This window comes from Ovis aries, chromosome 23, assembly GCF_016772045.2.
Source record: "Ovis aries strain OAR_USU_Benz2616 breed Rambouillet chromosome 23, ARS-UI_Ramb_v3.0, whole genome shotgun sequence".
NCBI classification, from domain to species: Eukaryota; Metazoa; Chordata; class Mammalia; order Artiodactyla; family Bovidae; genus Ovis; species Ovis aries.
In genome coordinates this window covers 59,609,058-59,635,971 of record NC_056076.1, presented here as the reverse complement: position 1 = coordinate 59,635,971, position 26,914 = coordinate 59,609,058, and the positions used below count along the sequence as shown (strand labels likewise).

At 40.8% G+C, this 26,914-nt stretch overlaps 1 protein-coding gene and 1 non-coding gene across 2 annotated transcripts; both read right to left on the bottom strand.

The window, feature by feature from the left end:
- Nucleotides 1–26,914, bottom strand: LOC101117810 (glutamate decarboxylase 1-like; the record flags this gene model as incomplete). Its single annotated transcript, XM_027960851.3, has 13 exons — nt 1–262; nt 926–1,015; nt 1,758–1,865; nt 8,318–8,467; nt 12,030–12,108; nt 12,204–12,268; nt 13,064–13,180; nt 13,871–13,925; nt 16,436–16,515; nt 18,309–18,424; nt 18,741–18,853; nt 24,577–24,667; nt 26,659–26,914. Coding segments are annotated over 13 exons (1,494 nt in total), but the record flags the coding sequence as incomplete, so codon positions are not given.
- TRNAS-GGA (transfer RNA serine (anticodon GGA)) lies at nt 10,100–10,171 on the bottom strand. The gene has a single exon. It is a non-coding gene; the product is annotated as a tRNA-Ser (tRNA).

Here is a 26,914-nt window from a genome sequence, read left to right as displayed (position 1 = left end):
TACCATTTATAATATCCCTTTATTATCTTCAGCAAATAGATTTTTCAAGTTGGTTTTTACATTTGGTATTCAAGTTTATACTGCAGTATCATAAATCTTTCCCAAGTCTTTGAATTTCATCAATAAGATAGTCAACATCTGTTTGTCTTGTGGCAGGATTAGAAAAGACCATTCGGAAAAAATTTACTTTGTCCCCACAGGGCTGGTAGCTGAGCATGACTGTACCTTCCACTATCATCTGGGCTTTAATCTTTGGAGCAATCTGTGTATAAATGCAAACATCATTAAAAAGAAGGTTTACAAATAAATACTGTTCTACCTCCTAGATGACTACATGACTATCATTAGCTTGAGGTAAATTGCAGGCAATTTAAAACTGTCAGGGATAATTTTTAAGGAGCAGCTTACTACTGAAAAAAAAGCAGCATGTTCTAAACACCTTAACGCGCTTGCTAGTCCATGATTCACAATTACCAAACTCATAAAATAATGCAAGTGTACTAGGACACATTAAAGACGGTTGTGTGACATTCTGTTCACATTTTTATGCCGATCTAAACAGACATATCCGGGAGAGAGGTAACATGAACTAGAGAATGGAAAAGTAGGAATACCTCCTGGTATTCTAACTTTCACTCTTTGAATTATGACAATACAACTTGAGTTTTTCAACAAGGTCACTGTTTCACAGCAAAACATGGCTTCTTTGTCAGTTCTACAGAGGAAAGTTCTACCTGTTTAAAGTCTTGCGCAGCTCTTAAAACAATACCGCACAGGTGCTATTAGATTACATAACAGTCTGGGGTCACTATGGAAACTACAGGGCAAGGCGGCACCAAGATTGGGACATGCAGAGGGCATTCACACGCTGTTTAAAATGCAGTATTCAAATTATAACCCCCATCTCACACACACGCAAACTTACCTTTTGCAGTTCTTGATCTCTTTCAAAACTTTCTGGGATGTGTTTAAGTCTTGGTGGGAAATACCAGAAGCAGACATTGGTGAACTCAGGCTAAATCAAAAATTAACACTTTACAAGTATTCTTAAAGTTTCATCTACTTCTCTAGTAATTTTATGAGTATTCTTAAAGCCCTACTTAATTTCTTAATTATCCCAGAAGTATTTTAATTACCCATGCCATCAAGCTGCCAAGGAGCTGACTAGCCCTTGAAGAGGAAGATAGATATAATACTAGCAAAACTCTCAATTTTATCATTAATATCTATAATTTAGTATCTTAATAATAAATAACCACGGATTATCAGTTAACTTAAAGATCACTTTTTCCTATGTCACCTACTCTCCAGAAATCCAACTGCATAGTCTAACTTACATGAAAAATGCTAGGAAAAATTAAATGTCTCTGATTAAGTGCCATCAAAATCAGAAAAGCAATTATAACCAAATAGTTTTATCTTAATTCTTTTTTTAAATTTAGAGCCTGGTGGAATACTGTCCATGGGAACACTAAGAGTCAGACACAGTTAAGCGTGCACAAAGGCAAGGCAACTATTAAATTACTCTATTAGGCCCTAAGCCTATAGAAAAAGAGAATTTAATGGAAAAGTTTTTAAGATCTAAATGTTTTGCAGCACTTAGATAAAATACAATGTGTATGATAATTATTGCATATAACTTTTGAATTATCTCAAAGTGTTTTAGACAGGTAATAGATTCAAGAAAAAATACTCAGCAAATAAAGAAAAGATACATTAAAGTATCACCAAAAAAAGTCCACTAATAGAGTCCTTACCTCTGCATCAAATACAAGCTTAAAGTTATCTTTTTTCTTTAAAACTTTATAGAAGTATTTTGCCAGTTCCATATATCTGTCAATCTGTACCTCAAAGCCATAGGTTCCCTGTAGTTTAAAAAAAAAAATCAAAAGCTTTATTCAAGTAAGTACCTTTAAATTAAACCAAAGAAGCTCTTGAAATGTATTAAATTTATTTAAATGTACTTATTTAAACAAATGTGATTATTATCTACTAACAGCAGGTAGCCTCTACTCTCACTGCGTTCCTATTTCTGTCTCCTCAACCTGCTTTCCCTGCCTACTGTCTGCAGAACTTGAGGCAAGTTACTTAGCCTTGTTAAGCTTATATTGTCTAGATCTACAAATGTTTGATAAATATTTGACATGAGTTTTTAAAATAATTTTACTTATTTGTTTGTTTTTGAATATACTGTTCTCCCTTGCTGGGAGGGCTTTTTCTTTAGCTGTGGTGACTCAGGGCTACTTTCTAGTTGTGGCGTACAGACTCCTCTTGCTGTAGAGCATGTGCTCTAGGGAGCGTGTGCTCTAGGGTGCGTGTGCTCTAGGGTGTGTGTGCTCAAGGGTGAGTGTGCCCTAGGGTGAGTGTGCTCTAGGGAGAGTGTGCTCTAAGGAGTGTGTGCCCTAGGGAGCATGTGCTCTAGGGTGCATGTACTCTAGGGAGAGTGTGCTCTAGGGTGCATGTACTCTAGGGTGAGTGTGCTCTAGGGTGAGTGTGCCCTAGGCTGAGTGTGCTCTAGGGAGCGTGTGCTCTAAGGAGTGTGTGCCCTAGGGAGCATGTGCTCTAGGGTGTGTGTGCTCTAGGGTGAGTGTGCTCTAGGGTGAGTGTGCTCTAGGGTGCGTGTGCCTTAGGGTGAGTGTGGCCTAGGGTGTGTGGCTCTAGGGTGCGTGTGCCCTCGAGTGCATGTGCTCTAGAGTGCATGGCCTCAAGGGTGTGTGGCTCTAGGGTGCATGTGCCCTAGGGTGAGTGTGCCCTAGGGTGCGTGTGCCCTAGGGTGAGTGTGCCCTAGGGTGTGTGGCTCTAGGGTGGGTGTGGCTCTAGGGTGGGTGTACCCTAGGGTGTGTGTGCTCCTGTGCTCTAGGGTGAGTGTGCCCTAGGGTTCGTGTGCCCTAGGGTGGGTATGCTCTAGGGTGGGTGTACTCTAGGGTGTGTGTGCCCTAGGGTACGTGTGCTCTAGGGTGGGTGTGCTCTAGGTTGAGTGTGCTCTAGGGTGTGTGTGCCCTAGGGTGCATGTGCCCTAGGGTGCATGTGCTCTAGGGTGGTTGTGCCCTAGGGTGAGTGTGCCCTAGGGTGTGTGTGCCCTAGGGTGAGTGTGCCCTAGGGTGTGTGTGCCCTAGGGTGAGTGTGCCCTAGGGTGTGTGTTCCCTAGGGTGAGTGTGCCCTCAGGTGCATGTGCTCTAGGTTGAGTGTGCTCTAGGGTGTGTGTGCCCTTGGGTGTGTGTGCCCTTGGGTGCATGTGCTCTAGGGTGGGTGTGCTCTAGGGTGGGTGTGCTCTAGGGTGGTTGTGCCCTAGGGTGAGTGTGCCCTAGGGTGTGTGTACCCTAGGGTGAGTGTGCTCTAGGGTGCATGTGCTCTAGGGTGGGTGTGCTCTAGGGTGAGTGTGCTCTAGGGTGTGTGTGCCCTTGGGTGGGTGTGCCCTTGGGTGCATGTGCTCTAGGGTAGTTGTGCTCTAGGGTGGGTATGCTCTAGGATGTGTGTGCTCTAGGTTGAGTGTGCTCTAGGGTGGGTGTGCTCTAGGGTGAGTGTGCCCTAGGGTGCGTGTGCCCTAGGGTGCATGTGCCCTAGGGTGGGTATGCTCTAGTGTGGGTGTGCTCTAGGGTGGGTGTGCTCTAGGGTGCGTGTGCTCTAGGGTGAGTGTGCCCTAGGGTGCGTGTGCCCTAGGGTGCATGTGCTCTAGGGTGGGTGTGCTCTAGGGTGGGTGTGCTCTAGGGTGAGTGTGCCCTAGGGTGCGTGTGCTCGAGGGTGGGTGTGCTCTAGGGTGCGTGTGCTCTAGGGTGAGTGTGCCCTAGGGTGCGTGTGCCCTAGGGTGCATGTGCTCTAGGGTGGGTGTGCTCTAGGGTGGGTGTGCTCTAGGGTGAGTGTGCCCTAGGGTGCGTGTGCTCTAGGGTGGGTGTGCTCTAGGGTGGGTGTGCTCTAGGGTGGGTGTGCTCTAGGGTGAGTGTGCCCTAGGGTGCGTGTGCTCGAGGGTGGGTGTGCTCTAGGGTGGGTGTGCTCTAGGGTGGGTGTGCTCTAGGGTGAGTGTGCCCTAGGGTGCGTGCGCCCTAGGGTGCATGTGCTCTAGGGTGGGTGTGCTCTAGGGTGGGTGTACCCTAGGGTGCGTGTGCCCTAGGGTGAGTGTGCCCTAGGGTGCATGTGCTCTAGGGTGAGTGGCCTCTAGGGTGCCTGGCCTTCAGTGGCCGTGCCCCGAGCTCTCGAGCGCAGGCCCCGCAGTTGTGGCTCTCGGCCTCCTGTGCCCCACAGCATGCGGGATCTTTCCAGACCAGGGGTGGATCCCTCATCTTCTGCGTTGGCAGATGGATCCTTTACCACTCAGCCACCAGGGAAGCCCTTGACATCTGGTTTTTATCTGTCCAGTATGCAGAGCAATATGTTTCAAAACTTTCATACAACGCAGTGAGGAGCAGGGGAAATATGGCAAACGAAGCCCTTGGCATACTGGCTGGCATAGGATGTCTTAGAACTGAGAGTTGCTGACCTGTAGCTGTAGCCCAGGTAAGCAGTCCAGTGCTTTGCACTCTTGCTTTAATTCGCTCTTAGAGTGCTATAAAGTGGACAGCAAAGGCATGGAGAAACCAGCCCATCTCTGTCTCCGTTCGCCTTCTTTCCCTCCATGATTGCCACTTGTCTCATGGCTCCAAGCAATATGGAAAGGCTGATGACTCTCCCACTTATATTTCCACCTGAGACCTCATCTCTGAACCTCAGATTCATATGTTTGATTCCCTGTTAATATAACTAACATCTCAAAATGACATGCCCAGAACCGAACTCCTGACCTTTCTCCACAAACTTGTACTTCCCAGTGTTCCCAATCTCCATTCTATCCTTTAGTTGCCAAGGTGCAAACCATCAGCATCTTATCCTTGATTTTCTTCTTTTTTCACACCCACACCCAGAATTTTTTGGAAAATGCCATTGGATTTAACTTCAAAAGGTAATTAAATTCTAATATATCTTAACCTATTTGTTGCCACTATGCTGGACAAATCACCCTGTCCTGCATTACTGAATTTTCTTTCTAATGATCTCTGCTTCTGTCTGTGCATTCCAGATATTCTTTGCTGAGGGTACCCATTACTGGTTACTTTAGGGTATGCAATGTAGGGCCTTAACAACAATATGAGGCGGCACTTCAGCATCTTCTCAATACTTAAGCTTTTGTGACCAGGCGGACTACTGTCCTCGGGGCCGCAAAGAGTCAGACACAACTGAGCGCACACACATACCTGTGTGAAAGACAGTAGGAAGGAGGTAGGCAGACCGCGAAAGCTTTCAGACTGTGAATAAATATGACTCTGTGTGTGTGTGTTAGTCGCTCAGTCACGTCTGACTCTCTGTGACCCCAGGGACTGTGGCCCACAAGGCTCCTCTGTCCATGGGAGTCTCCAGGCAAGAATGCTGCAGTGGGTTGCATTCCCTTCTCCAGGGGATCTTCCCAACCCAGGGATTGAACCCTAGAGTCTCACACTGCAGGCAAGTTCTTTACCATTTGAGCCACCAGGCAAGCCCCAATATGACTCTAAGTGAAGGGGAAAGACGGGCAAAGGTGGAGTGGAAGCATCGTAGACTACAGGGAAATCTAAGATGTAGGAAGGCCTGTAAGGCCTCTTCACTCAGCTCAGCTATTAGGAACAGGCTCCTGTCTCTCAGCAGCTGTGTGCCTTAGCCTCCCTGGAAAGCACTGTCAGTCACTGACGGGAGAAAACCGGGACCCCAGCCTCAGGGCAAACGCAATTGTGACTTTAGAAGAAGCAGATGGGCTCTTGCGCAGTTAAGCTCGATGGCTTTCCCCTGGCCAAACACAGTCATTGTATGAATACGAAACTAGTCCAACTTTTGTAGAAAATCCATCCAAACAGAGAAGCTTGTTCATTAGATTTGCTTTTGCTGACAATAATCAGCGTTTGTGGAACCTTATATTTCTATATGATTTTCTTATTACTTAGTTTTATAACCTACCACAGTATTTTATGGAATTAATTTTACTTTAAGGAAATATGAATTTCATTAAAAATGGCTCCTCTTTTCTGTAATCAATGAGGTATTCATTCTGTAATTACAGCAAATGAGGAAAAAAGTATAAAATTTTCACTTATATCTCTAGACTTTCTTCTTAATCCCCATCATCTTGTCAAGAGTACTGATGGAGACTCACCCAGCAAATGTTTAAATATTTAGTAGTTATAGATCAGGCAACAAACTTGCAAGTCAACTCCTCCCGTTCAAGCCTGCCATGGATATTTACCTGAACTTGCATTTTAACATATAAACGTGTTCTTAAATATGAAAATAATTTCCATTCTGCTGTATACTGGAATTTTGTTTCCCTACTCTCAGGAATGGCCTTGTGAACGTAATATCTGTTTATACACCTTTTTTTGGTAACATAGTTTCCATATGCAAATGGTGATAAACCTGCTTCTTCATCACTATTCTAGATGAGTTTTAGCATTCCCATGGTGCTATGAATTATGTTAAGAAAGATAATACGGGTTTGTGGAAAAATAGATTTTGAATTTGAGAGTCAGCTGTGCTCCTTAGATTAAGTTCTCTTCATCTATCAGCAAGTTAATTTCTTTACCTATTTACCAGATATAACCAGCTCAACTGTTGGGACACGGAGGCTAAATTACATAAGTAAATCTTTAATATATGTTCAACGTATGGTAAACCCATGACTACTGAAGATCTATACTATTGAATAGATATATTTATTATTTCAATGCCTTATTATTGAAAGAATTTAAGGTGAGTTATCAATATATATACACTATTCAAAGTGGGTTTTTAAATGCTTTTTTCAAACAAGGTGATTATAAGGTTAAGAAAAAGCAGGTGATAAAAGATAAATTTGTAAGAGAAAATGCTGCCAATGTATTATAGATTACTAAAGAAGTATCATGAATTTGCCTCTGTGATTCATGTTACAGAACATGTTTTCCTATTTGTGTTTTGTACTAGGAATTCTATATCCACCAAATAAAAATCTAAGCAATTTTTCTGGAGAAGGATAACTACCTGTGATACACAGAAGAGTCCCCTTGAGATGCAGAGGGTGGGTGATGTGTTGTGATCAGGTTCCCACTGTATTAAAGAAGCTGTTGGTTCATGTCAAAGCTTTCATCTTCAGAGGACCTACTGCCTATCTTCCTATAGAGGATTAGGAAGGAGGTGATAGAAATAGCTTCCTAAAAGCATTTCCATTATTTAAGCTGAAAATTATAAATGGCAGAAGGAGGGTGTAGAGCATGCCCTGCTGTTGTGATCTTCGGAGAGACTGTGTCTGTTGGCCTTGACCCTGTGTGTGCATGTGTGTGTGTGTGTGTGTGTTTATTAATCACTCAGTCGTGTCCGACTCTTTGCGACCCATGGACTGTATCCTGCCAGGCTCTTCTGTCCATGGGATTCTCCAGGCAAGAACACTGGAGTGGGTTGCCATTTCTTTCTTCAGGGGGATCTTCCCGATCCAGGCATCAAACCCAGGTCTCTTGTATCTCCTGCCTTAGCAGATGGATTTTCTACCACTGTGCCACCTGGGAAGCCCCGACCTTGACTCTTCGGTAGACTGAATATTCAGGTAATTGATAAGTGTTCACAGCTGGGAATACATACTGACTGCAAGTGGCTTGACCTATTTCCAATTCCAATTAGAACCAAAAAAAGTTTGTTTTCTTTTAAACCTGCAGGCAAATTTATATTCCTAACAGATTTTACTCCTACCATTTGATAGAATACATATTGATGGTAAAACAAGCTAAAATCTTCTCCACTTCAGTGGGATTTTGAGCTCAGAACCAAGCTTGCCATTTGCAGTTAGAGCAGTTTTGTTGACAGAAGTTTAACAAAATAAAGGGACCGTAGGGCTCCTCTGGGGGCTCAAGGGTAAAGAACCTTCTGCGAATGTAGGAGATAGGGATTCAGTCCCTTATCTGGGGAGATCCCACCTGCCGCGGAGCAAAGAAGCCCGTGTGCCACGACTACCGTGCCTGTGCTCTGGAGCCTGCGAACTGCAGCTACCGGGCCCACGTGCTGCAAGGACTGGAGCCCCAGGCGCCCCAGAGCCTGCGCTCTGCAGCCAGAGAGGACACCGCAGGGAGAAGCCCCGGAACTAGAGCGCAGCCCCCCTTCGCCACAACTAAAGAGAAGCCCGAGCAGCGGTGAAGCCAAACACAAATAAATAAAATTTTAAAAAGAGAAAAACTTAAAATGAAAGGACCATAATCTGGGGAAAGACATCCAAAGTAAGCTCTAAAATATGGAATTAGTTACATCGGGTATCCAAGCACATAGGACCTCTTAAAAGATGGCAAATTCCTACCTTTGCCTTCCACATTAACCAGAGCTTAAAGACATCAACATGTCGGCCGCATTGAATAGTTTTATCCCCGGTGTCAAAGTTAATATTGTAGACTTTATCTGGCTGGAAAAGGTATTCAGCCTGCATCTGGTTGCATGCTCCCAGAAGACCCTGAAAAAGGAATGGTGTATCTACTGTGTAAGTCATCCACGTCTCAATAAGAAGCCACAATCACTTATTTATTTCAGTTCACTTAGCATTTCTACTTTACAGGCACATTTAAATAGAATTTTTGTTTAGTTTATATAAACATATGTTACTTTTTTAGGATTTTCATGGGTTCAGTTGTTCTTTGGATTTATCTGAAACAGTAGATGGTGTAATTAGACTGCCAGTTGTCTATATTTCTTTAACTTTTCTTAAAAACCTTGCTGCTTAAAAAAGTCTTAAAAAGTTTTGCTGCTCTTTTGAAATTATGTGACCAGCCTGCCTTGAAGTTAATTAGAATTGAGTGTCTGGTTCACTTTAACTAAGCTTTCTCATGAATCAACCATTTAGATGCCAGTCAAGCAAACTGCTCTGATGGCCACAGGAGGTAGAGAATAAAACAGTCCATTTATTTAATTTTGCCCTTTCCTACCATTTCCTCTTACATAAAAGGTGTCGAAAACCTTCCTCCTTGGTGTTGAAGAATGGAGAAATACTCCTTTTGAATGATTAAATAATAATCACTAGAGAAAAGAAATGTTTTCCATCAGCCAGTTGAAAAGAGGCTTTTCTCAAAAGATATGCATTGCCACAGCATAACAAAGGCTAAACCTGTGTGCCCTGACTGGGTAGAGTTTAAATCCATACCAACTATAACCTTTTGAATATGAAGCAAATAAGAATGTATTTATCACGTGCCTATTACATACTGGACACATCACAAACATACCATCTGATCCTCATGGCAGACTTAGGGCGTAAGTGCTACTATTATATCATTTTTATAGATTGAAGAAACAGAAACTTCACCACAGTAAGGAATGTTCAAGATCATATATCTGTACAGTGCTAAGTTTGAGCGCTAACAAGAGGGTAGTTCGTCTGGGAGTCTGTGGCAATCCAATTTCCAAGGGAAGAAAACTCACACTCTTATTTAGGAGCGGCTTATGGGTCTAAGGAAAGGATCACAATTGGTGATGAGATTTGAAGTACTGGGGTGAGATAGAGAAGAAATGATACCTTGCAGAGGAGAGTACTTTGTGTGTGTGTGTGTACAGTGTGTGTATATACACAATATACTACATATATATATATATAGTACATACACTGTTTTCAAATGTTTTAGTCTCCAGTTCCTATCTAACAAAATATTCAAGTAGCAGAATACCAGAGTGCGTAGCCATTCTCTTCTCCAGGGGATCTTCCCAACCCAGGGACGGACCCATGTCTCCTGCGTCTCCTGCACTGCAGGTACATCCTTCAATTCTTTGCCATCTGGCTCAGGAGAATTCCAGGGACAGAGGAGCCTGGTGGGCTACAGTCCCTGGGGTCACAAAGAATCAGGAATGACTGAATGACTAATACGCTATACACTATAGGGTACAATTTACACATGAAAAATATTTTCCCTTTAGTTTACTTCAAACTTTGACTTTAATATTTTGTTAGACAGGAAAGAGAGAAAGAAAGAAAGTGAAGTCGCTCAGTCGTGTCCATTTGCAACCCCATGGACTGTAGCCCACCAGGCTCCTCCATCCATGGGATTCTCCAGGCAAGAGTACTGGAGTGGGTTGCCATTTCCTTCTCCAGGGGATCGTCCCAACCCAGGGATCGAACCCGGGTCTCCTGCATTCCAGGCAGACGCTTTAACCTCTGAGCCACCAGGGAAGCCCCATTAGAACTAGAAACTAAAATATTTTAAAACAATGTAAACAATGTGAGTTTTAACTATAGTTCTTAGATATATGCTCAGTTGAGTCTGACTCTTTGCAAACCCATGGACGGTAGCCCACCAGGCTCCTGTGCCGATGAGATTTCCCAGGCAAGAATACTGCAGTGGGTTGTCATTTCTTTTCCCAGGGATCCTCCTAAGCCAGGGGCTGAACCCACATCTCTGGCCTCTCCTGCACTGGCAGCTGGATGCTTTAGACTGTTGTGCCACCTGGGAAGCCTCTGAGGTAAAAATTAAGCACCTAAAATCTGTCATACTCTGTGCTGGGACTGTGGATTTGTGGCAAGGAAAAACTTTAGCCTAGTTGAGTTTACAGTCTGGGTTGTAGGAAGCTGAGCAGTGAAGGGCAGGGCTATTTCCACATACTCACTATGAGTGAAGAAATGAAGAAAGACTGCAGAAAATTTGCTTTTGAGCCCTAAATATAAAAGTACCGGAAATCGGCAAGTGGACTATAGACCTGAGAGCCAAGTGGAGGGCTGTTGCCATGCAGCCAGCTGAGCAGGAGCTGCAGCAGAGCTCCTGGTCCCAGCCTGGACTGCTGAGAATGCCTCAGGGTAGGAGAGGACGAAGATGGTCTTAGAGCTAGAGAGGAAGTGGTGTGTAATCTCATACCTCACTCAACAGAAAGTGGGGAGTACCAGCTCAGGCAGTTTATAATAGGAAGACAAGCACTTTATTTTTAAGTTCAAGCCACTGGATTGCTTGTGAGTAAGAGAGAAAGAAAACAGAGCTATAAATAATAGCTGCGTAAAGTGTGTCTGCACCTCTGAGAACTAAGTAGAGACAGGGAACATTCAAATTGAACTTTGTAATTGTATCTCTTCTTGCAGGAGATCACGGGCTTATCTCCTTGTGTAGCATTACATTTACTATTGGCAGAGATAAAATACACAAGTGAAACAGTGAAGTCGCTCAGTCATGTCTGAATCTTTGCGACCCTACAGATTGTAGCCCACCAGGCTCCTCTGTCCATAGGATGCTCCAGGCAAGAATACTGGAGTGGGTTGCCATTTCCTTTTCCAGGGGATCTTCCCAACCCAGGAATCGAACCCACGTCTCCCACATTGCAGGCAGAAGCTTTAACCTCTGAGCCACCAGGGAAGCCTAAGCAAAAAATAATTTCATACAACCCGTAATTTTTTGCTTTTTATGCTAAATGTACATCACCGTTACTGATAGTTATCCCTACTTAAAACAAGTCTTGTTTTGGCCTTACTCTCCGAGGTAACAAATTGGTCAGCAGGCCAAATCTGACTCCAAAGAGGCCTTACATTTGTTCACGGTGTGTTTAGAAGGGAGGTCACAAATGACCACATTTTCTGTCATCTATTCTATTTCTCATCACTGTCTATTGTCTTGTCCCAGACCGCTTTCACACATTAACTTACTGCCTGCGGCCCTACAATCACTGGATTCTGTGACACTTTTGTTACCCACTGCCAGCGTTAGTTTCTCAGTCATGTCCGCCTCTTTGCAACTCCATGGACTCTGTCCATGGGATTCTCCAGGAAAGAGTACTGGAGTGGGTTGCCATTTCCTTCTCCAGGGGATCTTCCTGACCCAGGGATCGAACCCAGGTCTCCCACATTGCAGGCAGATTCTTTACCATCTGACCCACTAGGGAAGCCCAGTGGTTGATAATTAAGGAGCAGCTTTCCTCTAGAGGGCAAATGGTCCGGCACTACATGAATTCAGTGAGGCAATAATGATTTTGGTTTTGAACATGCACAATGAACCTAGTCATGACCAGGGTCTCCATTACATCACTACTCAAAAACAGGAGTCACTTACTTTTTCCCGGGTCAGGAGAGCAGAGCACTGAAGGGGCACACCCATGAGTTTGTGGGGGTTCCAGGTCACGGAGTCGGCCCTAGGCGATAAAACAGCAGTGCTCACAGGCTGAGGAGACAAGACAGAAGCCTGGAGAGGTCCTTCCGCTTGCACGAGCAGCGGCCCAGTTCTCACCTTTCGATGCCACTGAGTTTATAGGAATGCGTTCTGGACAACAGCAATCCACCTCCCCAAGCTGCCTACAATAGACACAAAGGAATTGTGTTTTTACGTTAATTGTTTCTTTTTACATAGCACTGACTGCTCTTTCCTATGTCATATTTATTTCAAAAGTTGATGAAGATTTGATTGCTATGCTAGATAACTATAAACTGGGCTATAATTATCTCATTTAAAAGGGCCATGCATTTAGAATTTTCCTCCTATGGATTCTCATTATCTATTCATGACATAGTAAAGTTTTAGGTTTCTATTGACAATTAATGCAAAGAGACAGCTTCTGTATAATTTCCAGAGACAGAATTGTTTTAAAGTTGGCATCAGATTTGGCAATACTACAGAAAAATTAAAGTATCTACCATATTATATAACTTTACATTTGTTCAACTCTAATCAAAGCCAAAGACATCTTTGCACAGTCATTGTACTAATAACATCAAAAGTTTTTACTTCCATAACAGCTATTAATTAAGAAATATATATTAGAGTAAGGGGCTAAGTCTCTTTGATTTAAAATCAGGTTTAACTGTTTCTTCAAATTGATCTTCTAAATTGTTGGTTGAATATTGATAGGCATTTAGACTTAAAAAAATATTGATACATATGTAGCTCTTTCTATGGGAGTGCATTGTCTATTTTAAGGTAATTTATGCAAGTGAGACTATTTTTTCTTGATATTTATTCATTATAAAAGTTAGAGTTACAGAGAAATTTTGGTCTTGCTTGTAATGTCAATTAAGAAATTATGAGGACTGTGCACAGGTAACATTCTTAAAAAAGGGAAATTATGAGCCAGACTCTAGGACGTGACTTACATCCACGTGCATCCAGAGTCTGTGTATCTCACAAATATCTGCGATGTCATGGAGCGGGTCGAAGGCCCCGAACACGGTGCTGCCAGCTGTGGCCACCACACAGAAAGGAGTCTGGCCCTGGGATGGCAAAAGCGGCATCATTCTTATAGTCTCGTGAAGTCCATCGTTGCTGCTTAGTTGCTAACTCACATTCGAATCTTTTGCAGCCCCACGGACGATAGCCCACTAGGTTCCTCTTTCCATGGGATTTCCCAGACGGGAACCCTGGAGTGGGGTGCCGTTTCCTGCTCCAGCCAGTCGTCTCAACTCAGGGGTGCAACCCACGTCTCCTGCACTGACAGGTGGATTCTTTACTGCTGAGCCACCAGGGAAGCCCCTGACTAAGGACATTAGATAGCTAATAACTTCAAATATTTAGAGGCACCTACAGTAACGGAAAAAGCAGCTTAACCATAAGATGAACAAATATCATTGCCTCTGAATCTTATTTATTGTTATTTCTCTCTGAATTTGTTTTCAGAAAATCATACCACAACAATAAAGATGACTAAACTCCTTTAGTAGTAAATAAACTACTTTATTTACTTTTGGTGATAACTTTTCTTTTGATATTTAACAGACACAAAATGGTCAGGGAAATAGTGCAATGTCATTGAATTATTTCACTTCAGCTTTAGAAGAAATTTCCTACAGTTAGAGATTACTTTATTTCCTGTAGCAATTCTTATCAGTTGCTTGCCACTAATGAAAGTCAGTAAAGAAAATACAGATGCATTTGCAAGTTAAATATGGAACTTCAGAACTTACCTTTCTTTTAGCTTGTAATATATTTTTCTCTAACTCAGCTGGAATCATCTTTCCCCTTAAAAAGTCAAATACACATTGTTTTCTTATGAGTGAACAAACATATTTATTTTACCAGTTAGAAGAATTAATAATATTCAAGATTAAAAAATTAGTTCTTAGTGACTCCCAAAGGTATTTATAGATGTGGAAAACAAGCAATAAGCAGTTCCCTAAACCAAGATAAAATATCATGTTATTCGAATTAAAGGAAGCTGAGTTTACTATTCAATCATCTTAAAATCTGCACTATTTACATATCAGAAGATTCTGATTTTCCTAAGATACATACTGGTTTTCTTTCTTCCCTCTTTTCTTTCTTCCTTTCTCTATTGATTAATCTTTAATTATAAAGACTTCTTGGGGCTTCCCTGATAGCTCGCTCAGTTGGTAAAGAATCCACCTGCAATGCGGGAGACCCTGGTGGTTCGAATCCTGGGCCGGGAAGATCCCCTGGAGAAGGGATAGGCTACCCACTCCAGTATTCTTGGGTTTCCCTGGTGGCTCAGCTGGTAAAGAATCCGCTTGCAATGTGGGAGACCTAGGTTCAATCCCTGGAACGATACCCACTCCAGTATTCTGGCCTGTATAGTCCATGGGATGGCAAAGAGTCAGACACGACTGAGCGATTTTCACTTTCATAAAGACTTCTTGGCATTAAGACAGAAAAATCAAAGATACAAATTGGTGGGGGGAATGTGGCAAAAATTCAGGTGGTCTCACATTTTTCTTCACAGCAAATTTCTGGGACAAAAAACCAAAAGCCAGTATTTTCCTGCTCTATCCTGTTATCAGACTGAAACACCATCTTCACTGGAAGCATTCCTCTTAAAGTCCAGAATCAAGTAAGGATGCCTACCACCATCAATATTACAGTATCTTTTTTTCTGAAGAAATATCTGTTATCTAGGGAAGTAATCATGATGATAATAGATGATAGAAACGAAAATAAGAAAAATCTCTAATTTAAGTACATATGGTTGTATACCTGGAATACCTAACATTGCTTATTGAAAAACTTTTGAAAACTATAAGAATGTTGAGCAATGGGAGGGTTACAATAGTAAATTAGGTTCCTATTTTTTTAAACTAATTGTTCTGAATAAACGTAGAAAATATCCTATTCGTAGTAGTAAAAACAGATACAAAATATCTGGGAAAGAGATTCTCAGCAAATGTACAGGGTTTATATAAAAAAAACCAAAAAACTTGAAGTAAGTATAGAATGACAAACTTATAACGCATGTTTGCAAAATATTTTATAGTCATATATTTTGCATTTCAAAATATCTCAATATCTAAATATTTTTACAAGCCAATAAATAATAAACTACCAATAAGAAACTGGCAAACGGAAATGAACAGACGTGTTGCGGTAACACACAGCTGGTTGGTCCGTAAACTAGACAGAAATAGTTCTAAACAACTGAAGGTCACCTTCATCTATCAGAATTTTCAAGTACAGAAGTATTGACAATATTCAAGTTTCTCCCAGTAGATAAGTGTCAGTTAACTCAAAAATATTTGAAGGGCAAATGAAAATCTATATGACATTTAAAGTGCAGACAGTCTTTGAACCTGTAATTCAACTTCTAGGGATTCATGTGAGAAATATTCAAATACAGACAGTCAAGTATACTTGTATAATTATATTCATTAAATCAGCACTTCCCCGATGCTGTGAGTAGTAAAGAATCCACCTGCCAATACAGGAGACCCAGAAGACTCAGATTCGTTCCCTGGGTCAGGAAGATCTCTTCGAGAGGAAATGGTGACCCACTCTAGTATTTTTGCCTAGAAAAATCCATGAACAGAGGAGCCTGGCAGGCTACAGTCCATGGGGTCACAGAGTCAGACATGACTGAGCACACACACACACACACACACACACACACACACACACACACACATTCATTTAATCATTGTCTTTAAATACTTAAATCTAGGTGAAAACCTTTTAAATAAGATATGTGAAATTATATTTACAAAATGGAAAACTTCAAAGTAATTAAAAAAGAATAAGGAAAGTCTGCATAAATCCACAGGCTAAGGTATCTAAGATATAGTCTAAAGCCAAAAAAATTTTAAAAATAAGTTGCAGATTGTAACACAGAATTTGATATGTATAAGTATATTTAATATGCATCAAAATGATCTTCCAGAATATATATATTTATCATATAGCTTATTCATGAAAAGTAAGATTCAAGAGAAATAGAAATATATTTTCACACTGTAAATTTCTGATGCAACTGACTTTTTCATCAAACATCATTGTATTGCTACTTCAACATACTTAAAACAAAGAAAAGGCATGCGACACTCTCACTAGCATAGGACTATATTCAGTCTAGGATACTGGGTAGGATCACCTTGGTACTCTTTCATAATTACTTCCAGTTAAAATTATTGAAACTAATCTGGGAAAAGTATTCTTGCTAAAAATTGGGACAATAGAAAAATGGGGTTTTAATCTTTATATGAAGGATACTGAGAATAAAAATCTTGAGAATGTGTTAAGAAACATACCTTTCATCACATTTTACTTCAATTACATTATCTGTTCCAATACCAAGAGTTGCTGCAGCTTTTCTTATGGAATAATGACCCTTGGGCAAAAATGAAAACAAGAAAGGCATTAATTTTCCTGCCTTAAATCATCACTTACACTAGTGTATCACTCAAATTAGGGCATATATGCGTACGTCTGAATGGATCTGTGCACATATACATATACACACACATACAGAAGTGTAGTTCTCAAGGCACACTTCCAGACCCTTGTCATGACATTAGTTGAGATGAGGAAGGCTGTAGCACCTCTTTCTAGGAGGCATTGTCACTCAGCACAACACTTTGAACGCAGGGATTTGATTATTCTTATTCTAGTTTTCTGTATCCACATGAATCGTGTCATTTATAAATTTACTGACAATATTCTCCAGGTAAATCCTTCCATGTTACGGACAGCTTTAAGTCTTGAATTTCCAATTTTTTTTTTTAGGAGGGGCCTAAAGAAAGGAATTAATTTTTCCTCTGCTTGTAGTTTTTAATTCTGACTTTGCTATCAATTTTGATTTCTTGCCTTCTGGGTGACTACTATCTCATGGCACAATTTGCATAATATAAACAGAATCAGGAAGATGGAGCTGACAGCTCAAAGATAAACTTTTCCTGGGTTATTTTTAGTTGTCTGGAAAAGACCACATATATGAGAGAAAAGAGAAATTTAAAACCCTTACGATGTTTTCATTTCAATGGAGAATATCAATACATAGATTAAATAGGAAATGATTTTTTTAAAATGACATTATGGGATTTCAGCTTATTTGCTCATAATATTGAAAAAGTATATGTCAAATGATCAAAATGACATTTATAAACAAGTATCTTTGATTGTATTGTTTTATAGTAAATTACATTAAGTATGCAGCAACGGAATTTGCCTGGTGGCTCAGTGGTAAAGAATCCGCCTGCAATGCAGGAGACTCGGGTTCAGTCCCTGGGTCAGGAAGATTCCCTGGAGAAGGAAGTGGCAACCCACTCCAGTACTCTTGCCTGGGAAATCCCATGGACAGAGGAGCCTGGCATGCTACTGCCCATGGGGTCGAAAAAGAGTCAGACAAGACTTAGCCACTGAACCAAAACAATGCAGCAATGGTCCCAATTTGATCATATGTATTTATATAATGCTAATTTGAGTTTAGTAAAGGAAGGGCATTGCAGACATAGGGACATTTTTAGAAAATCCAGTGTTTCCAAGTACTTTTAGGTACAATTCTCAAGCTGGGACTTCAATTACACTTTACAATTATGAATGTTACCAGGGTGGAAAAGAAAAAGTGATCAGATCTATCAGAGGGATTAACTGATTTTTATAAAGAAGTTCTGATACTATACACAGAGTCGGAACATGAAAGATAAAGGGGACCTCAGTGGATCTATTGTCAATTTCATAAACATTTGGCTGAGGGCATGTAAAAACAAAGCTTTCTCTTCAACCAACTCTTCCGGCCTAACTGGAAAAACAGGACATTAATCACTTTCTTCTTCTCTTCATGCAATGTTAAAAAGAAGCATTAAATATTTGAAATTTTTATGCCTTGATATTTTTTTGGTAAAGATGGTAGAATGTTTTATATTTACAATCATATTTTTTCCTGTTAGTTTCTCCTATGTTGAAATAAAATTTTTCCTGGATTATTTGTATTGTTAATCTATATAGTCTGTATAGACTGGAAAGTTGTTTTTCTCCTTTCCAATACTGATATATAAATCCAAACAGAGATTACAGAGTATTTTTAACATAAAAATGAAGCTAATATTCTCAATGTCTAAATTACTTTATCAGTATATCGTAGAAGATTCTTAAAGCTTAGAAAAATCTAGACTTGATACTTACTTGTTCAGAAACAAACAATACAATGCATGGAAGGACTGCCATGCCTCTTGCTTTTATCTCTGGATATTGCTTATAACGAGCTACTAATATACCATAGAGGTTTGATATACTCCCACCTATGGAAGAGAAATTGTGACTGTTAATCTAATTTCAAAAATCTGAAATGTTGATTGAGATGATTTGAGAATTTTCTGAAAGTAAAATGGTGCAAATCACTGATGTCGTTTTTAAAATAGTCTTCCTTGAAAGTATTAAAAGAAATCACAAACAACAAAATCCACAACTTTTAGATTTCAAAAAACTTTGTTTATGATTATAACCAACAATATGGCTTATGAACATTCAAATTAGTTCAATGACTCAATCATATTAATTTAAATACATTTTTACTTTCTCCTATTATTTCTTTTCACTTATAAACCTTTTTCTTACCAGGTGAAAATATTCCATCTGCTTCTGTTTCTCTCCAGCCAATAATTTCACACATTTTCTTAAGAAGAACTGTTTCCATGACAGTAAATACTGGAGCTATTTCATAGGTAAACCTATAATATATATAGAGAGAAATTCCACTGTGAATTATATTAAACAGAAGGAGATAAATAAAGTCATGTGCTAGGTAAGATTATATAGATTGTTGTATTCTACAACAGACTGTGCAAGAAATGGTTAAATTTTATATGCTCTTGCCCCTGATCAAGAGTATGTTAGTTCTCCAAAGTGTCATGGTTCCTATTGTTTTGTGCAATACCTGGGAATTTCATTTGCCACCAAAAGGAAATTGAAAGTAACCCCATCCCCTCAGCACACACACAACACTGTTAGGGACAGAAAATGCCCAGTAATCAATAACATATATACACATTTCCTGAGGGTCAACATATTTACAGCTACAGATAATGATTTGCAGAATTTGAAAGAGCTTTTTCTAAAAATTGATTTATAAATGTTATCGAGCTAAAGATTGTATTATGAGCAAACACATCCAAAAAAAAAAAAAAAAAAAAGGCTAAAAACTATTGTTTCCAGTGACAGCAAGTAGATGGTACAGGCAAGAACATTTCATCGAAAAGAATTCAAAGAAGACTGTTCTATACAGATGTATAGAATGGACTTTTGGACTCTGGGAGAGGGAGAGGGTGGGATGATTTGGGAGAATGGCATTGAAACATGTATAATATCATGTAAGAAACGAATTGCCAGTCTAGGTTTGATGCAGGATACAGGATGCTTGGGGCTGGTGCACTGGGATGACCCAGAGAGATGGTATAGGGAGGGAGGTGGGACGGGGGTTCAGAATTGGGAACTTACATACACCCGTGGCGGATTCATGTTGATGTATGGCAAAACCAATACAGTATTGTAAAGCAAAATAAAAATAAATAAATAAATAAAAAAGAAGACTGCTGTGGGGGACTCTCCTCTGAGTCACCCTGCGAAATTAGCTCTACAGAAAGAAGTTGAGATTAAAACAGAAGGCTTGACGCTTTTCTTTATAAATACCAAAATGCAGTAAATAATAATGGATATACTGCTGCTGCTGCTAAGTCATTTCAGTTGTGTCTGACTCTAGGCGACCCCATAGACGGCAGACCACCAGGCTCCGCTGTCCCTGGGATTCTCCAGGCAAGAACACTGGAGTGGGTTGCCATTTCCTTCTCCAATGCATGAAAGCGAAAAGTGAAAGTGAAGTTGCTCAGGCGTGTCTGACTCTTCAGGACCCCATGGACTGCTGCCCACCAGGCTCCTCCATCCATGGGATCTTCCAGGCAAGAGTACTTCTCCAATGGATGTACTAAGGACTCCCAAATCAAAGAGTGGGCCCAGTTATTCTCAAGAAATCCTTTTTATTTGTCCTCAAAACAAGTTTAAGGATCCCTTTAAGCGTAGTTCCATGTGGATCCCTGTACCAGGCACCAGCTATGTGCCATTTCAGAGGTGCTCAGCTTGCTCTCTCTCAGGTCTTCGGACATGATTCAGGCCCAGCCACCATGACCACGTTCACCTATAACATGATAGAGAATCACACGCTTGCAGTCCCTACCCTTCAGCCCTGGGACTTCCTTTCGCCTTTATGACAAGCCATGGAATCAGCTGGGAGTCCCAAGAATGCCCAGTGATGATGGGTGGGGCACGTTGACATCCTAATGTGTAGCCCTTTGGTTGTTAAGAGACCTGGAGGAGAACAAATGTGTTCCCTTGCTCCCTACAGAGGGCCTGCGGGTAGAGGCAGTTCTCTACAGGGGGGTGTACCTTCCCAGAGACCGAGCACTCGCTTCTGCTTGTTCTAAGGGGTAACCAGGCCTAAAAGGGCCCTCGTGTTACCCTCTGCCTTGTCCTGACTCTCCTCATTCCCCATCAATCCTGCTCCTCTGGATGGCATGCGCTAATCCAGTGATAATACATAAGCTCTGGCCCAGCGCTCTGTACAAAAACCCAGACTGAGAAAACCCACTGCCTATTAGAATTAAGCTGCTAGTTCTAAGAGGAACAAAGTTTACAAAGCAAGCCTTACAGACTTCTCTTTCAATGAGGCTCATTTTTGCCAGTGCTGTGTCAATTTCAGCTTCTTACACACATTACCTTTTGATCCTATTTCAATTCCGTGGAGTAGACATTATTCTTTTCAGACAACAGTCAGCCCGTCAGTTCAGTCGCTCAGTCATGTATGACTCTTTGTGACCCCGTGGACTGCAGCACACCAGGCCTCTCTGTCCATCGCCAACTCCTAGAGTTTATTCAAACTCACGTCCATTGAGTCAGAGATGCCATCCAACCATCTCATCCTCTGTCGTCCCCTTCTCCTCCCACCTTCAATCTTTCCCAGCATCAGGAAACAGTCTTTTCAAATGAGTCGGTTCTTCACATCAGGTGGCCAAAGTATTGGAGTTTCAGCTTCAGCATCAGTCCTTCCAGTGAACATTCAGGACTGATTTCCTTTAGGATGGATTGGCTGGATCTCCTTGCAGTCCAAGGGACTCACAAGAGGCTTCTCTAATACTACACTTCAAAAGCATCAATTCTTCGGTGCTCAGCTTTCTTTAGTCCAAATCTCATATCCATACATGACAACTGGAAAAATCATAACCTTGACTACACAGACCTTTGTGAGCAAAGTAATGTCTCTGCTTTTTAATGTGCTGTCTAGGTCAGTCATAACTTTCCTTCCAAGGAGTAAGCATCTTTTAATTTCATGGCTGAAATCACCATCTACAGTGATTTTGGAGCCCAAAAACTAAAATCTGACACTGTTTACACTGTTTCCCCATCTATTTCCCATGAAGTGATGGGACCAGATGCCATGATCTTCGTTTTCTGAATATTGAGCTTTATGCCAACTTTTTCACTCTCCTCTTTCACTTTCATCAAGAGGCTCTTGAGTTCTTCTTCACTTTCTGCCATAAGGATGGTGTCATCTGCATATCTGATGTTATTGATATTTCTCCTGGCAATCTTGATTCCAGCTTGTGTTTCGTCCAGCCCAGTGTTTCTCATGATATACTCTGCATAGAAGTTAAATAAGCAGGGTGACAATATACAGCCTTGACGTACTCCTTTCCCAATTTGGAACCAGTCTGTTGTTCCATGTCCAGTTCTAACTGTTGCTTCCTAACTTGCATACAGATTTCTCAAGAGGCAGGTCAGGTGGTCTGGTATTCCCATCTCTTTCAGAATTTTCCACAGCTTATTGTGGTCCAAACAGTCAAAGGCTTTGTTATAGTCAAAAAGCAGAAATAGATGTTTTTCTGGAACTCTCTTGCTTTTTTGATGATCCAGTGGATGTTGGCAATTTGATCTCTGGTTCCTCTGCCTTTTCTAAAACTAGCTTGAACATCTGCAAGTTCACAGTTCACGTATTGCTGAAGCCTGGCTTGGAGAATGTTGAGCATTACTTTACTAGCATGTGAGATGAGTGCAATTGTGCGGTAGTTTGAGCAGTCTTTGGTATTGTCTTTCTTTGGAATTGGAATGAAAACTGACCTTTTCCAGTCCTGTGGCCACTGCTGAGTTTTCCAAATGTGCTGGCATATTGAGTGCAGCACTTTCACAGCATCATCTTTCAGGATTTGAAACAGCTCAACTGGAATTCCATCACCTCCACTAGCTTTGTTTGTAATGATGCTTTCTAAGGCCCGCTTGACTTCACATTCCAGGATGTCTGGCTCTAGGTTAGTGATCACATCATCGTGATTATCTGGGTCATGAAGATCTTTTTAGTGTTGTTTTGCTATGTATTCTTGCCACCTCTTCTTAATATCCTCTGCTTCTGTGAGGTCCATACCATTTTTGTCCTTTATTGAGCCCATCTTTGCATGAAATGTTCCCTTGGTATCTCTAATTTTCTTGAAGAGATCTCTAGACTTTCCCATTCTATTGTTTTCCTCTATTTCTTTGCACTGATCACTGAGGAAGGCTTTCTTATCTCTCCTAGCTATTCTTTGGAATTCTCCGTTCAAATGGGTATATCTTTCCTTTTCTCCTTTGCCTTTAGCTTCTCTTGTTTTCTCAGCTATTTGTGAGACCTCCCCAGACAGCCATTTTGCTTTTTTGCATTTCTTTTGCATGGGGATGGTCTTGATCCCTGCCTCCGGTACAATGTCACAAAACTCCGTGTCACTTCCATTGTATAATTGTAAGGGATTTGCTTTAGGTCATACCTGAATGGTCTAACGGTTTTCCCTACTTTCTGCAATTTCAATCTGGATTTGGCCATAAGGACCTCGTGATCTGAGCCACAGTCAGCTCCTGGTCTTGTTTTGCAGACCAGAGCCCCATTAAAGGGTGTAGTTAGGACTTAAATTTGTTTCTCTAATCAATTCCATCTCACATGCTTTCCTATTATCTCACATTACGGTTGGGATTCCCAGGTGGCTCCAGGGGTAAAGAATCCACCTGCCAAGGCAGAGTGTGCGAGGGACACAGGTTCGATCCCGGGTCAGGAAGATCCCCCTGAGGGAGGAAGTGGCAGCCCACACCCGTATTCTTGCCTGGACAATCCCACGGACTGAGGAACCTGCTGAACTATAATCCAAAGAGGCGGATATGACTGAAGCCACTTAGCATGCATGCACACATCCGTTGATTCAAGTAAGAACAATTCAAACATATAGAACCATCTCTTAAATGATTTCTCTTTGTGTTTCTCTACTATTTCTCTATTTAAACCAAAACTCTATATTTCCTTCATACAGAGAATGATTACTTCATAGCAATAGGATTCCAAATAATTAAGATTTGTAAAATGATTTTTATGTAATAATTTATATAAAATGCATCACATTTTATATGTCACAAATGATATAGGTTCTTTAAGGGTCTCCTGCATTGCAGGTGGATTCTTTACCAACTGAGCTATCAGAGAAGCTCCCAAAAGTGTTACTCTATGTGTGTTCAAATAAAGAGCTACAATCAAGCAATGAAAATTAAAACTAGAAATAAACTGTGCAGCTTATTTTTCTATGCATTTCACATTTATAAAACCATGTGCACCATTAAGATCCCAATGACAACTAAACAGTGAAAATAAACCACAGCTTTCCTACACAGTAAAGCAGTCAGTTCTCATAAATGTTTAGTTCCTGGTTTTAAAGTTTAAATTTCTACCAGCTATCTCTTTTGATTGTAGTTAAATTATATTAACATCTGAGACAGACTATTCCTTCCAATTTCATGTCCAATCATTTCCCTATTCCTTTAAACTTGAAATATATTGCCCTGAAATTAATTTTACTTCTAAACAGTACAAGCGGTATATCTCATTCTCATATAACTGAAAGTTTTGTTGTGACAAAGGTCAAAATTTTTAAGGAGTCACATTGGAGTTCGATTTCACTTTAATAGTTTACTTTCTTCACCTTTGAGCAGATTGAAGTTCCAATTAATATTCAGGAAACTTTCCATACAGTGGTGTGCGTCATTTTTGGACTGTATGCTCTGGGCTGTTTTGGGTAGTATTGCAGTGATTTCAGTCCTGGAGCTGGACTCCCAGTCTGCACACTAAAGACTCAGGCTAATCAACTGAACTTTACTATTTACCAGGAAATTCGGACCCTAAGAGTTTCTAGAGAAGAGAGAAAGTCCAGAGGACCAGTTAAAATGTCCACCTGGGAACAGGACCATTTTCTTTGCATTTCTTTCTGGTATCACCTAGTTGTTCCTGATAGAGCAAACATCCTGTCCAGCAACACGGAACTTCAACAACTGACACCTTCACTCTTGCTCACGTGTCTCACAGGCTCACGTTCCTTAGACCCAGAAGGACACTCACATGTTGGTATTTGCAGTAGCTGTCAACCATTCCCCTGCAAGTCCAATCACATCTAGCCCACTGGAGAGCTGGTTAAAATAGCGAGGATGTCCTGGGAAAAGAGACAAAATTGCACATGGGTCAAAGTGTAGACACAGGGCTGAAATGTGGTTAAATTTTATAGCAGTTTGTCAGCGAACAGGTGTTATGGATCAAGTACACGATTTCATTCAGTGAACATTCCTGAGCGATTATCCTATGCTGGGAGTGTTCTGGGTTTTAGGGCCCAGCAGCCATACAGGGTGGACATAGCTGGGGTCTCACTTACTATTGAAAGGAGGAGACATAATCAAATAATGACAAAAATGTATTTAAGTACAGTAAAAAGCAAAAATTATGAAGCAAAGGATCAGCATGTTATAAGACCATTTCTAAGGGGTCAGGAGTAGGAGAGGCAGTCTCCAGAGAAGGCTTTTGGAGGAAGTGATCTTTCAGAGAAGGTCTTAAGTCTATTTCCAAACAGTGGAGGAGGAGGAGCAGCTGTAAGAAGGCACCAAAACGAGAAGGGGCTCAAATACGAGTGAGGAACCCAGCTGAAGTAGAAAGACCGAGGGTGGGGTGTGGGAAGCTACCTCAGTGAACGGGGGAAAGATCACCTGGGAGATGAAATAATCTTCCTTCCAAAGCTGCTTATACGTTTTTTGGATGAAATATCAGGTCCCTAGAGATTATCATACTAAGCGAGAAACACCATGTGAGAGCTGCGCCATAAAGAAGACTGAGCGCCAAAGAACTGACGCTTCCAACTGTGGTGCCGGAGAAGGCTCGGAGAGGCCCTTGGACTGCAAGATCAAACCAGCCAATCTGAAAGGAAATCAACCCTGATTATTCTCTGGAAGAACTGATGCTGAAGCCAAGCCCCATTATTTTGGCTACCTGATGGCAAAGAGCCAACACGTTGGAAAAGACTGTGATGCTGGCAAACATTGAGGGCAGAAGGAGAAGGGGGCGGCAGAGGCTGATAGTTAGACAGCATCACCAACTCAGTGAACATGGATTTGAGCAAACTCCAGAAGACAGTAGAGGGCAGAGGAGCCTGGCGTGCTGCAGCCCATGGGATCTCAGTCAGACACAATTTAGCAGCTGAACAACAATATGTGGAATCCGAAATATGACACAAATAAGCTTATCTACAAAACAGAAACAGAAGCACAAACACAGACAACAGACTTGTGATTGCCAAGGAGGAGGGGGTGGAGGGCAAACTGGTTTGGGAGTTCGGGGTTAGCAGATGGAAACTGTCACATGTAGGATGGATAAAGAGCAAGGTCCTAGTGTAGGGCACGGGACAGTCAACATCCTGTAAGAAACCAAAATGGAAAAGAATTCTTTAAAAATACAGGTAGCAAAAAAAAAAAAGATAAATAATTTCAACTATAAAAATACCAGGTTCCTCTTATAATGATTTTTCAAATTTTTCTATGAAGGACAACATTGCTTGTCAAATTCATATTCAACTCCATATTCAACTCAGGTTAAATTAAGCTTCTCCTCCTTAGGCCCACAATGGATTGTTCTGTACACCGGCTTTACACTCTATCTAAAAGGTAACATGTGTGATATGAAGCTCTTTGTGAATCTGTTTTGCCTCTACAGTTTTGTTCAGATATCACTTGCTCCTGGAAATACCATTGTTTTAAGAGATTACGTTCAGTTACAATAGTGTTATTTTAATCAGAAAACACTTTCCAAAATATAGGCTGTATATATAAATTACATATATATCTAATTTTAGCATTCTATGTTTTATTGAAGTACAGAGATAATAAATCAAGCATCCAGTAATGAATATGATCAAATAAAGCAAAAAAATGAAAAAGGTAAATAAAAACTGTATGTTATTTGCCATTGGGATATATCCCTCCAAACCAAAATCATTTGATTTACTTTCTCTGTTCATTAATAAACAATTCATATATGAAAATACCAATTTAAAATGAACTAGACAAATATTTTAAATAAAAATGAATGAAATTAGGGTATTTTTCAAACTTAAGGCTACTCATTCAGTCTCCAGTTTGGGCAAACAAACTTGAAAATTACCTGTTTTTACACCATATTTTAAGGTGTCTGTGCAATCAACAAGCAACTGCTCCAGAGATTCAGGATGGTCAGACAGTTCTAAGTCAAACCCATCCAAACCTTCAAGAAGCTGATGAGGATGATGAAAGTCCAATATTTTACTCTTAACATCAAAAGTTTTCTCAATGTAGTGCAGAAGAATATTTACCACTCGCAGCAGAAAACACTTTGTTAAATCTTCGCCCTCCTTGGATGGCAACAAATCTAGAGAAAAAAG